Genomic DNA, 16,618 nt, shown 5'->3' with positions numbered 1-16,618 from the left:
ATCCGACTATTTAACGGAAATAAAATCATAACTGACAGCACAGGGAGATACCGTACATTGCAAATGATAAAAAACAACAACACATAATTCTGAGGAGAGTTATGATAATGAAAATAAAAGATATGTGGTTGCAAAAGGGTGCACACCCACTTACTTGGACGTGGATGTGTTCGGAATGAACAGATTCCATTCAAATTTATTGTAAATGGGAGTCAGCAGACACCTGTCACCATTTAATGTGTTTCTGATTCAACCCGAATTTCAGATGTTTTAGTTGGCTTTTCCTGACTTCTTTTCAATTTCTTGCAGAAGCCTAAATGGTTTTTTTCTGCAAACATTTAATGCTTGATCCATCGAGCTGTTCATAATTTCAACAAACTATGCTTAAGCCCCAGTTCCAACTGAAGAAAAACAGTCCAAAACCATGACCCCCCCCCACCCCCACCTCATAGCTTCACTGTACTGCATGTATACCGTATTTTCTTCTTTTAATGATGAGCATCGCTTTTTTTTGCAGCAAGTAAAATTTAACAAATTATTTCATAACATATAAAAGTTACTGCATAATCATAGATGAAATTGATATATATTTTTTTATAAGAGCGTACCCATCAATTTACACAATGCAATAGAAATAACTGAACGAAGCACAACCAAATACTTTTTAACTCATCCGTTTCAGCAAAAAGCAACACAATGCAACAAATGTTACAGGGCTCTCTGTAATGTATGTGCTTAGATTGAAAATATTGTCATATTTCAACGTAATATGTAATTCTTGGGATGCAAAAATGTATTTTCAAAGTGTGAGTGTCGCGTGCCATATCGAGGGTTTATATGCAACTGTATAGAGTAAAGTGCTACGGCGAACCTGTATCGGCGCGTTTCACTGGTGCGCCACACGCACTTAATAGTCTTGTGAACATATCAAGACATATTCTTGTCCTGTTCCTTTAAAAAGCAAGCAGCCCACGCCTCGACAAAAGCGGATGGTTCCGGCTTGCATCTCTTCTTTTTTTTTTTTTTAATGCTCGCGCGCCACATGAAAATAGTGTCGAAGCACTTGTCTTGTGTCCTACGCAGTCGTTTTGCTTTGACGTTCAGCCATAGGTGGAAGGACGGCGCCCGGGGCCGGGGGAGTGCGCCATGCGAGGCCGCCTGCGAGGCACCGCGGCCGGCTGAGGAAGCTCTGTCAGCGGAGCAGCCGTTCGCCATCATTCGCTCCTCCGAGCCAGCGGACCACCTGAACCCAAAGTGCCGTTTCTTGCTTCAAGACTCATCTCCAGGCCTCCTTTTCATCATTCTTTTGATTTATTATTTTTTTGTGTTGCCATCTTGATGGACGAAGGAGAGCGCGTTTTGGCTGAGGAGGCGTGCGTGAGGTAGGTGACTTCCCCAGATGTGCTTCTTTTTTTTTTGCCTCTCCTTCAACTTCACTCGGCCTCAACTTGTTTTGATTACGCTGTGTTTGTTTAGCGTGAAATGAATTTGGTGCCAGCTAAACGTCTGCAACTGGTGCTGAACGGAGAAAGAGGAGAGGAGGAGGTGGGAGGAGGCAGGTGGTGCGTGGATGTTCTTTGGCCGCTCTAGAAAACACTGAACAGCATTCTCGGGTTGTGATGGAGCACATTTCCCAACTTTTTAGACGACAAGAGAAACAGAAATAGGATATATTCACCCCGCAGTGGTCACGTATATTGCCATTCTGCATGTAAATTAAAAAGATATACTTTGAAACGAGTCAGCTTGGTCAAGGGAAATTTAGAATATGTGCCAAGGCACGCCACTTTTAATTCAGTGTTCCAATTTGCACTTGATTGAAGAAACGCCATGTAGCACATCATATTGTTGAGATGTTGTGATTTTTATTTTATTTTGACCTATAACTTGAGCAGTACAGATTTTACCATGCGTTGTATTTGATAGCTGTGACATTTCATGGGGGGGGGGGGGTAATCCACCTGTTGCTGACCCTAACAATTATTTCATCAATGTATTACAATGTTGCTAAATATTGAAAACATTGTGTGCAAGAAAAAAAACAGGCAGATTCAATATCACGGGGAAAATATATATATATATTGGCCAGGTGGTGCCTGGTATCCTCCAGACCAGATGCCTGACATTCACGCCAAAGAGGTCAGTCTTTGTCTCCTCAGACCAAAGTATTTTCTTTCTCATGGTCCGTGTCAGTGTTGAAAATTTGCAGAACATTCATGCTTTTGTGAACGTGGGAGGAGGCAAGATAGATCAGATGCAAACCCACAAACTCAGAACCGAGAGGCTTGACATCACCTATTACAAACAAATATATTTAGGAAATTCTTGTTTGGCTTTCTTTGCAAATTGTAACATTGCTGCATGAGAGACCGAAATTAAATGTAAAGAAGCATGTCACACAGTAAGAAATACCGTATTGTATTTTTTTTTCAGTTGTCCCATAAAGACTAATATATAAATTTTTTTCATATTTTTAAAAGATTACACAACTCCTGTTTGCTTCCTTTGCTGCAACTGTATTAAAAATATAAGATGCCGTTTTTCAGTGGAGTAGCATGTGAGCTGCATGCTTCCTCCCACCAAGATACTGCCCCCACGCACGAGAACGACAGCCATCAGGAATATAACACGCACACACACACACGCACACACACATACAATAAACAGCAGCTGGTGACGGGGGGTGACAAAAAAAAATTGCTTAAAGCAGGGCACACTTTGTATCTTATTTGGAAAACTGTTAGCGAGTGAGCGCTAGTATAAAAGAATACCTTCAAAACTGTTTTGTAATTAAGTCTAAATGCATTGTAATCATTTTTCAATGCGTTTACAGCGTGTGGGTGGGGTAAAAGCGACCCCCCCATCAAAAAAGTAGGTTTTTATACGGCAGATTTTCACCTCTCACTAGTTAGGTTTCCATGACAGTTTTTAGCAAAATAAAAGCGATAAACAAATACCAGAAAAAATCTCCCAAAGTAAAGTAATTTCTTCCAATCACTGACCGTACATGTGGACAATAGTGACTGTGCAACAGGAGAAGTTTGTAAGCCGAGCCACCAAAACAGGATATAACCGTTGTTCAAAGCAGGAACAGGTGGCTGTAGTGTTATGTTCCCTACCAGTGGCTTTGCTCCCCCCCACCCCCCCACTACCCCGTCCTCGTCCTTAAATTCACACCCGGGGCTCCTTTTGCCACAAGAGCGTGATCAAACTGTTTTTGACGGTGCTGTTTTTCAACGGGAATGTGGGGTGCAGTTATGGCAGTTAAATTTGGGGTGCCTGACTGAAGGAAACATGAGGCGGGAGCACGTTTTGACGCGGTCCGGGCGGCACGGAGCCCTTGAAGGTGCGTAAATATAAGAAATGATCTCAAAAAGGGACGTGTTTCGATAGCTTTTAAGTGTTTTCAAAGAGTCATTATGTGTAACATGCAATTTGGCCTCTGTTATGTAATTACTCGGTCCTCACGCTCGCAATTTAAAATGACCCAGTCCTATTGAACTATTTTAACAAGAATTCAAATTTGAAGAGCACTATTTTCGTGCGTGAGTCGTCATCAAACTGCGCGTATAGGCGGATATTTTTTTTCTTCTTCTCTAAAGGTGCGTTTGCGCTGTTGTGGGAGCGAACACAGGTCGACATTTTGCCATCCAATGCAAGCGACTCGCCTCATTCGCGTTCAAAGCAGCGTTTCTAAGGAAACTGCGAGATCTCCACATGTAGAAGATGCAAAATCATCCGCTGTGGAGTGAGCACTTGGAGACCACTTTGCCAAAACTGAGGTGAAGATGAAAGCATCAAAGACATTGATGGCCTTTGACCTTTGTGTGATTTAGAACATTGACAAAACACACGCTCTTTGAAGGATTAGTTTCGCTTTGAAGCCTTCCATAATCTTTATAGAGCGGGTATTCTTTGAAAGTCGCGCTTAGATCATCCGGGTGTGGACTCGACGCCTGATATGCACCAAAACCAGCATGTCTCGTCCCTCGTGCCTTTTCTAGCGCTGGCCAGCCGCAGCTCGCTGCAATGTCTTCCCCCTGAGCCTGACGCCGTCTCCTCCCCGGAGCCGGGATGCCGGTGCAGGCCGCGCAGTGGACGGACTTCCTGTCCTGTCCCATCTGCTACAACGAGTTCAACGGTAGCGGCCAGCAGCCCGTCAGCCTGGGCTGCTCGCACACGGTGTGCCGCACCTGCCTGCACAAGCTGCACCGCAAAGCCTGCCCCTTCGACCAGACGCCCATCAGCACGGATATCGACCTGCTGCCCGTCAACTGTGCCCTGCTGCAGCTGCTCGGAGCTCAGGTCAAAGGAAACTTAACAATTTGGAAATGGAATGGATTAGCAAAAAAAAAAAATGATTGGACAAAAACGGTGTTTTTGTGTCTTTTAGGTTCCGGACGTGCAGCCAGTTAGCCTGAGCAGTGCGACAGATGTTGGACACTATGAGGCCTGCAGGGCGTGTGTGGAAGAGCTGGCGCTATACCTCAAACCAATTAGCGGCACGAAAGGTTCGTAAATGCTTCGTAAATGACAGTTTGTGATGGAGAATAAAAAAAAAAGCTGAATGCGCTCCTCCAGGCGTGGCCACGCCTCCGAGTCCGAGCGCACTCAGCCGTCCCATGCAGAGGAAGCTGGTGACGCTGGTCAACTGCCAGCTGGTGGAGGAGGAAGGCCGCCTGCGGGCCGTACGAGCGGGACGCTCGCTGGGGGAGCGGACGGTGACCGAGCTCATCCTGCTTCACCAGAACCCCCAGCAGCTGTCCGCCAACCTCTGGGCTGCGGTGAGGGCGCGGGGATGCCAATTCCTGGGGCCTGGTGAGTCAACGTCGCCATTTAAAAAGATCACGTCTGCAACGCTACTTCTTGGTCAATTCTTCTCCGCTTCAGCCATGCAGGAGGATGCACTGAAGCTTGTGCTGTTGGCTCTGGAGGACGGTTCGGCACTGTCCAGGAAGGTGCTGGTGTTGTTTGTTGTGCAAAAGTTGGAGGGGCGCTTCCCTCAGGCTTCCAAAACAAGCATTGGCCATGTGGTGCAGCTCCTCTACAGGGCCTCCTGCTTCAAGGTACGGTACAATTCCTCCAAGGCGAGGGCCACCCTGAACATAAAAGAAAATATTGTGCAACAACTGCACAAAGGTTTATTAATTCATAGGATGAGCATTTGTGAGTTACAATAAATGTGCTCGGGCCTTTTATAATAGTTGTTCTGAGGTTTTATTTGTTGAATTTGACGTGAGTCAGAACCTGCCATATAGTGTAACTAGCTGGTTCGCCGCCCTTCGGCCCACAAAAGTGTTGTTGCTTGGTTCAACTTTTTGTTCATCTTCATTGCTTATCGCGAAAATAAAGAGATGTTTAGCTCTACTAAATAACTAACAATTTCATTGCAATGCTTGTGGGTAGACAACATTTTTTCGCTAAGATGCCCGCGCGATCGTAGTGAGCCACTGCCTGAGCGGCGCAGTGGCGGTGCGGTGAAGTAGGTACGTTTTGAAAAGGGACAGACGGAAGGACAGACCGCGTGCGGGACGACGCGCAATATATATATAGATGAAAAAAAAAACGCATCATAAATGTACATGAATGCGCATTTGACCTTCGTACCCTCGGAACACAAACGGAGCACCCCCCGTGGATACAAAAGTCAAGTACAAGTAACTAATACGCAGACCCCCCGCGGACATGTGCGTGTATTTCGGTGCCGGTTACGCGATGTTGCACATAGCTGGCAGGCCACAAATGCCGACTATTTACTGATGATGTAACGGCCTTCTAAGTTCTTGCTTGGCTCTCGATGAAGGCGGAGGCTTTTTGCTTTCTGCTCCTTTTGATTGGTGTGATGTCGTCTAATGATGATTACTCATAGGGCAGATTCTGAAAAAGGGAGATTCCCTTTTCATGATCTGAATTTGAGTTGATATGTCTGAAGATTTATCACACCTAATAATACGCCGAGCCGTCCACGGATGGCTAGCAAGCTAGTTAGCAAGCTATGTAGCTAGCTAGCTTGCTATCTGTGGGGGGGATAGAACAAGCCTTATGTGATATGGCGGGTCAAAAGGTATGAAGTTTGAAAATAAAACATATCACAATGTAAAAAGAAATGATCGAACGTCTTCCTTCATCATCATCCAGGTAACCAAGCGAGATGAAGACTCCTCACTGATGCAGCTGAAGGAGGAATTCCGCACGTACGAAGCTCTGAGGAGAGAACACGACGCTCAAATTGTGCACATCGCCATGGAAGCTGGCCTCCGCATCTCGCCCGAGCAGTGGTCTTCTCTGCTGTACGGGGACCTGGTCCACAAGTCGCACATGCAGTCCATCATTGACAAGGTCATTTGACTCATACTCTAAGACAGGGTACAGCTGGGCTTTTTTTCCCCACAAAAGTTCCATTTTAATCGATTTTTTGTTTCCTCCTTCGCTCATAGTGAAAGCAATTGACAACATCGATCTCCACAACTTTTGCTCTTTGTTTTGTGTTCTTTTTTTTTCACAAGCGTTGAACAAGTGCTCTAGCAAATATCAGACGATTGTTTTATTGGGTTATTTGACAGTTTTTACTCTACAGTATGTTATGGCAATATATGATGCATTTTAATACCTTTGGGAAATCCAGCAAATCTGAGAAAACTTTTTTTTTACGTATAATTATTAAAAAAAAATAAAAGAAGACCGGCATTATCATTTATTACTATGTAGTTACAGTCTCCAGAGTCGTTTGCAAAGAGTGTCCAGGAGCTGACCATCGTCCTGCAGAGGACAGGAGACCCGGCCAACCTCACCAGTCTCAGAGCTCACCTGGAGCTGCTGGCCAACATAGACCACAATACAGGTACAGTATACGTCACTTGGTTTTTAGATTAGATCGATTTGTGTGATGGGCTCTAATGATGACTACTCATAGGGCAGATTTGAAGAAAGGGAGACTCCCTTTTGCTGTATCTGAATTTGGGTTGAGATATCTGAAGACGCCTCACACGGCCACACAAAAACATTGCTCGCAATGGAATCTCTGTAGGCATGAGCCATGACTCATCGCTGTGCTAGAGAGACAAATGCTTTGGCCATAGTCTGAAATTGGAATAACATATCGACAAGAAAACACAGTTATAGTATTGCGAAGGGATCGTTTCTTTGTATTTGCATAGACGATGCAGCACCATCCTGGGAAGAGCTGGAAAATGTGACGTTGGCTGTGAAGTTGGTGGTTCATGGCCTGGTAGAATTCATCCAAAACTTCAGTAAGAAAGGCCACGACACCCCGCAGGTAGTCACTTGAGTATGCGGCGGTGTAGATTTTGCTCTTTGATGAACAGTTGCATCATACGTCTACTTTGTTTGTGGCGTTTGCAGCCTCAGGTGAACAGCAAGTATAAGACCAGCATGTGCAGGGATCTTCGTCATCAGGGAGGTTGTCTGAGAGGAAGTAACTGCACATTTGCACACACGCAGGATGAACTCGACAAGTGAGTGAATGACGGATGTTACTTTGAAATGGAGGGATGGGCATTTTGAGCTATTTGGTACTAGAAGTCAAATTAAATTTTTTTCTTTTTTGTAGCATTCAATGGAATTTCATGGAATTTTACCACCATTTCCTACCTTATTTATTGAAATGAAAGTCAAATTTCATTGTCACAAGTTCTTATGGGATTCCAAAGAACCCGATATTGTGGTCAATTCTCACTGAGAGCTTTTCCAAGTTGGCATCCCTTTTGCGAACGAGTTCAGGAATTGTATCCAATCTGCTCGTTAAGTCTCACGACAGCTAGCTAAACGATTGCCCAAAAGTGCTGCCACCTTCCGAACTTTGTGATAAATCAGGAAAATGATTCCGCCAAACAGCAGAATGTCTTTTCTCAGAATTCCCATGACCTAAGCGACCGATCTTTCTCATCGGAAAAAAAATGTGCGTTGAGATACCTGCTGATCAATTAATTCCATAATTGTTTTTTACAGATTTCGCCTGAAGAACAAGAAGAGCGGAAGTCTTGGCCGTGCATTCCCTCCATCCGGTGGTAAAACCTTCACGGCGGAGGGCGGCATCCACACTGACGGTGCCGCGGGAGTCGGAGAGGACACCCTGAAGGAAGGTGGCCCTCACCCGCAACTCGTCTCCAGAGGAGCTGAGCCCATGGACGACATTGCGAGAGTCGTGCCCAGCGAATCCGTCGGGGCAAGTGGGTCCAGTATGACCTTCCTGGGTTCAGCTGAACCGTAAGCATCTTCTTTTGACTATGAAAGAAAGAACAAGATTACAAATGAAGCAATTCAAATTATTTGGAACATGGAAATTAATTAGAAATTGGTTTTCTTTTCAACACTTTCTATAAAATATGATTTTGTCTTCTATTCAACAATGTACTTAGTTGTTTTTATTGCCGCTTTCTTCTTGAGGAAGCCAGCGTCCCCTCCCGGAACTCCCGTCAGCCACTCCGCAGCGTCGTTTCCTTTGACTGCCATGGGACGGGTGACTGATGGTGGCGGGGGCTCAGTGTCCAAACACGGTGGTCCCCTCATGCTACGAGTGCCTCATCCTTCTCAGGCCTCGGAGATGTTCTACCAGGAGCAACAATCTGCGTACGACACGGCCCGCTACCAGCCAAACTGTGAGTCCTTCTTTGAATATGGTATTTCCTCAAATGGGGGCTGTTTATGAAATTAAAAACAGGACCGGGTGTCCAGGGTGTAAGTCATCTGCTTTATGCTCCTGCTCACACGCAACCCGAATGAGGACAAATGTTCGAGAAAATGGATGGAGGAATTTAACACAGCATCAATTCGACTCATTTTGCTCGCGGGCCGTATAAATTGATGTGGCGGGCCAGATCTGGCCCCGGGGCCTTGACTTTCACACTGTGAATTAGAGTGTAAAACGCGATTTGAGGAAATACAGTGAACGCCTCAATTATATTAGCATATATTGACAAGAAAGTAAAATATATTTCTCTACTCATCCCCTAGCAGGTTCCTACTGCCCATCAACTCTCCACCCTCCACACAAACCCTGCATGGCTCGCTTTCTCAGATCTTCCAACGTCCCAGAATCCTCTTTGCCGCCGTCCCCCTTTCCCGGCGAGCCTCAGATAGCCCATCAAAACCCCTCCTCTCCTTCCGCGGGATATCCACCGCATCCGCCGAGAGAGCGCATGGGAACCGCCGTCTTCCACCACCACCCGGGGCAGCCTCCGTATGGACCCCTGGCTTCTGCCCACGGGGTTTATGCACCGCTTTACGACAGCAGAAGAGTGTGGAGACCTCAGGTTGAGCCTTCTGTTCTTTCTACCAAATGCATCTTTGCTGTTATGAACACATCTGCATATTTACATTGCAGCTGTACCATCGAGAGGACGCCAGGAGTAATTCGTTGCCTCCGGAGGTGCTGCATTCCTCCGTCTACCAGCCTCCACTCAGGGAGAGATTCAACTCGCTAGACAGCAACTTCTGCTCCGGATCCGAGCACCGTGCGGCGCTGCACAGGGTGGGTGCAAAATGCGCATGCATATCGGTATGTTCGAATATCATAGATAAGTGCAAAAATCTGGGGGGTGCTGGAGCCTATCCCAGCTGTCTTCGGGCAGTAGGCGGGGGACACCCTGAATTGGTTGCCAGCCAATCACAGGGCACACAGAGACGAACAACCATCCACGCTCACATTCACACCTAGGGACAATTTTTAGAGTGTTCAATCAGCCTGCCATGCATATTTTTGGAATGTGGGAGGAAACCGGAGCACCCGGAGAAAACCCACACAGGAGGAGGAGAACATGCAAACTCCACACAGGGAGGCCGGAGCTGGAATCGAACCCGGTACCTCTGCACTATGAAGCCGACGTGCTAACCACTGGACTACCGGGCCGCCTATGTGTATTATTATTATTATTATTATTATTATTATTATTATTATTATTATTATTATTATTTTAATTCTTTGATTTCAAAAACATTCCTTTCCTTGAGTTTGTCTTACGCCCACATTTGTCACCTCTCCGTTCACTGCCAGTCGCGGAGCCACCCCCCCCCCCCCCCCCCCCCCGAACCACCTCTGTATGTACTCCATCCTCCTACTTGTACCTTACCGAAATATGTCTCTGCCGCCCCCACTCACTTCCGTGCGTTTTCTCCTCGTCCTACTCCGCCAGCACTGCTGCAGCCGACATATTTTATAATTGCAACGCGCTATTGAAAAGAAGCACTGTTAAACTTTAACTGAAGTGCGCCGCATGCTGTAACTGAGGTCGCTCATTAAAAGACGTAATTGTTATTGTCATACGAGATTTTGTTTCGTAAAAGAACATTTGCAATTTTCTGTATCGCTGGTGAGGCTGAGGTAGGGAGTTCAGCCCACCCGCGACCCGTGACAAGCACGATGAAAAATGGCCGTATGGATCTTCTGAGCTTTTCATTAGTTTCATGCCCCTCGCTCTGCTTTTCATCCTCGCAACCCATAAAAGTCTCATCGTGATTTTCTGTCTCACTTATATGCATCGTTGTTTTTTTTTTTCTCCAAGGAGTACGGCCGTGTCCCCGTGGTCTACGACGACCTATTCCGACGTAAGCAAGAGCAGTGGGCGCATCACCACCACCATCATCATCATCATCATCACAGCGCCAGCAGGCCCTCGCAGCCTTCAGCCATTTTCAACGTGGACTTCGGACCCGAGGTACGCGTCGAATCCGAGCGGCAGCCTGGATTGACCATTACGGTACGAGTCATTACAAGAAGCGGCGGTACTTGTTGAGTTAACGTCTTTATGCTTAATTGAATTACCCGCTCGGAGAGCTTCCGCCAGGCCCCCGGGTCTCATACTGTGCAAGTGGGAGATAGTTGCTTAGCAACTATGGCCGATCAAATCATGGCTCAACTGCGGCGAGCGTGGGTGCATGTGTGAGAGAAAAAAGAATCATTTGAGACTTTTAACGAGCAGCGACTGTCGAATTCTGCTGACTAAAGTTTTGCGAAATTGATGTGCAATGTACAGCTCTGGAATAACTTGGAAGGCTTCCTCTAAATTGGTGCTCCTATAATCATTACTTACGTTCCTATTCATGTTAAAAATAATGTGTTTGTTGCAGCATGTGGAGACCGGTGCAGGTCAGTGTATGGGGTGCCGCTTCAGAGGCGAGGAGAGCCTGGCGCGCTACTCGCCGTGGTCCTGCGGCTCGACCGTTGGCCCCTGTCTCAGCCCCTTTGAACCTGAGGCACTCACACCAACGGCGTCTCACTCCGCCTTGGAGCAGTCGGTGAGTCATTTGTGCACACAAATTAGTAGTTTGTTTGCACAATGTATTAATAAAAAAACATTTTTTTTGGTTTGTTTTTTGCAAATGTCAAAACTGGCGCTGTGTAAGACTAGTTTCTCAATTAGCAGTTGGACGGGTGCAGCAGCGGCAGCGGCGCAGGTGTTAGCAGCGACGGCAGCGTCACTTGCGGCGGCGTCCCAAAGTGCTGGCTTCACTCGTCGGATCACTACAGGCGACTGAAAGAAGAGGATCCCATCATTCCCTTCAGCGAGGGGCCCATTATCTCCAAGTGGGGGGCCATATCCAGGGCGTCTCGCTCGGGCTATCACACCACCGATCCCGTCCAGTCCACCGCTTGCCAGGCTGGCGCCAGCACCACGCCCGTCAACTTTAAAGGTAAGCGTGACCAACAAGTTTTAGAACGTTTTCCTGAACGGCAGTGATCACATCGTTGGACATTTTGCCATCATGGTTCACCTACTGCACTCCCGGGTGGAAAAAAAACAAAACAAAACAAGCCATCGCTAATGGCAACACTATTAAACAAACCCGTCAAGGTCGAGGAAATTTGGGGATCTTCTCTGGACAACTATTTAGTACATCCACTACCCACAAATGGATTGAAATTTTTTGTAATTTTATTTTTTGGGGGGAAAAAAATCTCAAGAATTTTTTGGGATATTCATTCATTCATTCATCTTCCGAGCCGCTTGATCCTCACTAGGGTCGAGGGGGGTGCTGGAGCCTATCCCAGCTGTCTCCGGGCAGTAGGCGGGGGACACCCCGAATCGGTTGCCAGCCAATCGCAGGGCACACAGAGACGAACAACCATTCGCACTCACACTCACACCTAGGGACAATTTAGAGTGTTCAATCAGCCTGCCACGCATGTTTTTGGAATGTGGGAGGAAACCGGAGCACCCGGAGAAAACCCACGCAGGCCCGGGGTGAACATGCAAACTCCACACAGGGAGGCCAGAGCTGGAATCGAACCCGGTACCTCTGCACTGTGAGGCCGACGCACTAACCAGTCGATCACCAGGCCGCCCAACTGTGGTCCTTGACATTTGAATTCATTTGTATCGTTAAATTTCCCAGATTATAACTGCCCCTTGGATCGCAGCGAGTATCGATGGTGCTCAAGGGGATCCGATTCTTCCAGCCACTCCAGCTTCCGAGAAAGGTACAACATTTTTACACGTCTGCAGATTCTGCCGCTTATTTTTGTTGAGCGATTATTAAAGAATGAGGACACGTCCTACTTTACTGACTGTATGCTAAAAAAAGATGCACTTTGAGTTTTATTTTGTCACCTGGCGCCCTAAGCGTGCATTTGCGGATTGAGTGAGCAGCTTTGTCGACATTCATCAAGTGAGAAAATTGCATGTGATCTTCAAAGCCACCAGACAACCTTCAGCCAAGATCGGGACTGTGACAAGAGCGAGCCGGGCCCCGAACGAGACATTGAGCTTGAGCTGCGCGCTCTGGACATGGAGGACTCGGAGCCACAGGACACCGCGTCTCAGGTAGAGCTTGAAAAAGCACTTTGAATTGCCGGACTGTACCTTTTCCATCGTCTTGTCCTTTTTGCCTCTCAGGATTCTTTGGAGCTGGCCGCGCCATACTCCGAAGATGCTTCTCACCTCCTGGCACCGACTTGCTCTTCTCCGTTGCTGTCATCCCCGCTCAAGGAACACCACGCTGAGGACACTTCAACGGATAAAATGGACGCTTACCTGCTGAAAAAGATGGCCTTCAGGTGACTTGTGAGGAATCATGTCGAGGATTAATCTCAAGTGTGCAGACAGACTCGAAATTAGCTCATTTCGTCATTTTTCCAGTAGGATCACTTTTCGACTCATTCACTCCCTAAGACGTTTTTAAACGTCTTTTCAGACTTGGCCTAGAATTGGCTGGTACTGAATGAGTTAATTACCGGTATTGGAAAATGTCACATAAACCATCTGTACAGAAAAAGTATTTAAAAAAAAGTTAATCTGTAAACAGGAGTTCTTTTTGCTTTACTTCCAGGAAGTCGCTGTCACCCATAGGCTTGGTCTCGGGAGGTCTGGCCGTCGGCAAGCTGGTGCTGCGGACGGGAACGCCTCTGCCCGGCGGCGACTCCTCCCCTCGCTCTTGTCCAGAAGCGCCCGGGACGGAGATGCTACTTAGTGGAAGCTAAGGGATATTTCATATCACAACAACATCACCCTCCACACGCACTTTGACATCAAATGATATAGTTTACATAAAATTCATTCTGTTGTGGTTTTAACACAGCAGGACCCCCAAGCGCCCCCACCCCCCCACCCCCATGTGAAGGTGAGAATGACTAATTTATAAATGTCTGGGTGTGGTTTTTGTTCTATGAGTTTAAAACGATTGCGCATACTTTTTTGTATTGCTCGTGCCTTGGAAAAACATCTGTCTTTTTCTATGACGCATGAATACTTTATTCGTCTTGCGATGGGCAAATTTGCGACATTTCAGCGGCAATAGTGGACGCAAGAAAGGGAAAAAAAGAAGATATCGCGTGCGACGGAAGAAAATGTACCAATTTTGCATGCTGAAACACAATAACGCAGTTCTACTATTTCTACCACTTTGACTTCTACTTCTAACAATAATTTATTACTGGTTTCACATACAGTGGCACCACCAAAGTCCGAATTATTTTCCCATAGGAAATAATGTAAAATGAGCTCAAATTGTGCAACAAAAACAAATTCCTGACAGGCGCATTGAGAGGCAGCGGGTCTTAAAGGTACCACATATAGTACTTCCTTTATGCTTATATTGGAGTGAGGGGCCAGACTTTTCCTGGTTATTGTCACACTTTTCAAATGGGGAAAGGAAAAAAAAATTTGAACAAATTCGTTTTTCCTAAAGTGACCCCAAATACACACAAATGGGTTAAAAATGTCACTCCTTTACACAGATGATGCAATGTTGCTGGACACTGAGTAAAATTTCTGGTTTACCACTCTGTGTTAAATCGCGGAAAAGGCTGCTAATGGCAGTAAAAGAGTCAAAAGCATATGAGACATAACCCTACGGTAGTTTGTGTGGTTGCGTAAGGAGCACAAGTCGAACAGAGCACTTGCAAAAAAAAACCCCCCAAAAAAGCACCTTCCCCTGACAATGTTGATTAAGATTATTCATTCATTTACAATTGTCAGGCAGGCTATTAGATTGTTTGGAAAAGATCTGTAATTAATAACTTGACACGGGCGATGACGAAGCTATTTTAAAATGACCCGGAACATACTTTAGATGTCGTCCTGGAAAATGAATGGAAAAAAAAAATCTGGATTCATTGTGGTCATCTGATGATGCCATCAGGCTCTATGCATCAATCAAACATGACACCACGCGTTTGGCGGTTAGCTTTGGAATGTCATCCCCAGCGGGAGCGGATCACAAATGTCTCGTCTGCGTGGTGACTCAAAACAAGGCTTTTCTTCTACATGTCATATGATGCTTTGAACTGAGGCCACCAAGGAATGGCCGATGGTGCCGTCATGAGGTCCCATGACTTTTGCGCCGTTATTCATTGCTGCAGGTGACACCAGAAAACACGTTATCAAACTAGAGTCAATTAAAGGTTGCGATCCTTGCCATTTGTTGTACTCACAAAATATGATATTAACCCTCTGGTGCATGGATTATGAAAGCCTGAATTAATGTTTTTGTTTCTTTCTTTCTAGTGCATAAGAAAAACAAAATTGTGATTCTTCAAACTTTTTTGAGTGTGCCGGATAAGTATTATACAACAACATCCCGCAGTATCTCAACACCCGCATCATCGAAATGTCTCTGAATGTTTCTTTCAAATAAAGGGGAGCCGCAAAGAGCATTTCAAAACCCCGTTAGGAATTTCCACCGTATAAATCATTGTATGTAGAAGAAAATGGCTCTTAAAATCCTGTGCACTGTAGTAACCGCGATGCACCAGAGACTGGGGTGCGCAACCTAAAGCCTGTGGGCCATATATGGTCCCTTAAAGCAAATATAACTAGAACTCAAACCTAAGAAGCTCTGTCATGAAAGCCCCCCTGCTAACATTGAATCTACCTGCATGGTAGTCGTTCTGTTCCCTTCTGGTCTTTGTTTTGTTTGTGCATTTTGTGCAGCCGCTAACTTCTGTGAAGTTGTTTGTCCGAGTATTTCGTATCAGGACTGCAATCACGATATTTGAAAACGTTCACGGTGTCGTAAATATAAAACCTGGCGATGTGCATACATATCCTCTGTACTGTATATGCATATCCTAGTCATATTTTGTTATGGCATATGAGAACCGCTTGGGAAATGAATATTTTGTACGCTTTTTGTATGTCAACCAAGTTCAGCTCTGTGAGCCACCGTTGCGCCGCATCTGTTGACAACACTTTTCAAGTCATCTCAAGTGCCATCGAATGAACGATTAGCAAGAACTGTGAGATAATATTTTTGTTATCAAACTTAACCTGAGGTTTCCCCAGTAAAGAATTTTGTTGCTCCGCAATTATCGTCATGCCATTAAATTATCTGTGCAAGTACCGTGTTTCCTCAGATAGCGGCCCAAGGCAATGTGGTACTTAACTGTGAACGTTCAAACTGTGCATAATGTTACAGTGACTTGCAAGAGCATGCTACTTGTTTGCTCATTCATACTGATTATTATTCTTAGAATTATTATTAGTTGTTGTGATTGTATTCATGGTTTGGGTTCTAAGAACTTGTGCGTCTTAACTCTTGATATTATATGGGGGGGAGGGGGGGGGGATATTTGTTAAATGTGAAACATAAACAGATGAACTGATGTTTTCCTGTTACTCATGTCTGTATTAGACGCTTTATTCGCAAATCTGTTGTTTGGTTGAAACTATTGAAGAGATGGTATGCATCCATCCTTGTATCTACTCCGGCGCCATCTATCGATGGATTGCTCGGTTTATTTATCTGACCCGATCAGATTTGGTTGAAGGTTCGAGTCAGTGGGGCAGTTGTCTAATGTTTCAGAAGGAAGAAAATGAAAATCCTTGAGAGACGGTATAATGTAACACGTCCCTTCATTGAAATAATACAGTTATGTATTCCATTTATTTCCTTGGAAATGCCACTTTACGAAAGTTTTCCTTTTTACGAAATGCGAACGCTTGACGACACTAAAGTCTACGTGTTGATGAAGAGTGACTTTTAAATGATTCATTTCGACGGCCGGCGTGTGAGCAACTGGCTATTGTGAGCGTGGCTGTGTGGGTTGTTTCTTTGTCTTTTCTTGCATATGACAGTGATGTTAAGCAACAAAGTGCTTCTGTGTTGCACTGTGAGCTGAGACTGGATGCATGCAACAATAAAGCAACTAAACTTCATGATTGTT

The 16,618-nt window shown here is 45.6% G+C and overlaps 1 protein-coding gene across 2 annotated transcripts; it reads left to right on the top strand.

Annotated features, from left to right (window-relative positions):
- The first annotated feature begins 814 nt into the window (after positions 1-814).
- rc3h2 (ring finger and CCCH-type domains 2) lies at positions 815-16,610 on the top strand. 2 transcript variants are annotated; one of them, XM_052051463.1, is made up of 20 exons: positions 815-1,382; positions 4,005-4,305; positions 4,394-4,511; positions 4,582-4,818; positions 4,891-5,066; positions 6,139-6,339; positions 6,709-6,841; positions 7,158-7,276; positions 7,363-7,475; positions 7,969-8,226; positions 8,407-8,618; positions 8,974-9,272; positions 9,344-9,490; positions 10,521-10,673; positions 11,086-11,253; positions 11,379-11,649; positions 12,352-12,436; positions 12,653-12,779; positions 12,852-13,012; positions 13,285-16,610. In XM_052051463.1, the coding sequence occupies exons 2-20, from the start codon at positions 4,075-4,077 to the stop codon at positions 13,433-13,435; spliced, it is 3,360 nt and encodes a 1,119-aa protein (XP_051907423.1). In that variant the 5' UTR covers positions 815-1,382; positions 4,005-4,074; the 3' UTR covers positions 13,436-16,610. The 2 variants fall into 2 exon arrangements, with proteins under 2 accessions (XP_051907423.1, XP_051907422.1); XM_052051462.1 differs by lacking the exons at positions 815-1,382; positions 4,005-4,305; positions 4,394-4,511 and having other exon boundaries at positions 4,569-4,818; positions 10,521-10,715; positions 11,382-11,649.
- Positions 16,611-16,618: the final 8 nt, after the last annotated feature.

Source organism: Hippocampus zosterae, chromosome 18, assembly GCF_025434085.1.
Source record: "Hippocampus zosterae strain Florida chromosome 18, ASM2543408v3, whole genome shotgun sequence".
Classification (NCBI taxonomy): Eukaryota; Metazoa; Chordata; class Actinopteri; order Syngnathiformes; family Syngnathidae; genus Hippocampus; species Hippocampus zosterae.
Note: the sequence above shows the minus strand (reverse complement) of the source record. Positions and strands in the feature narration are given on the sequence as shown.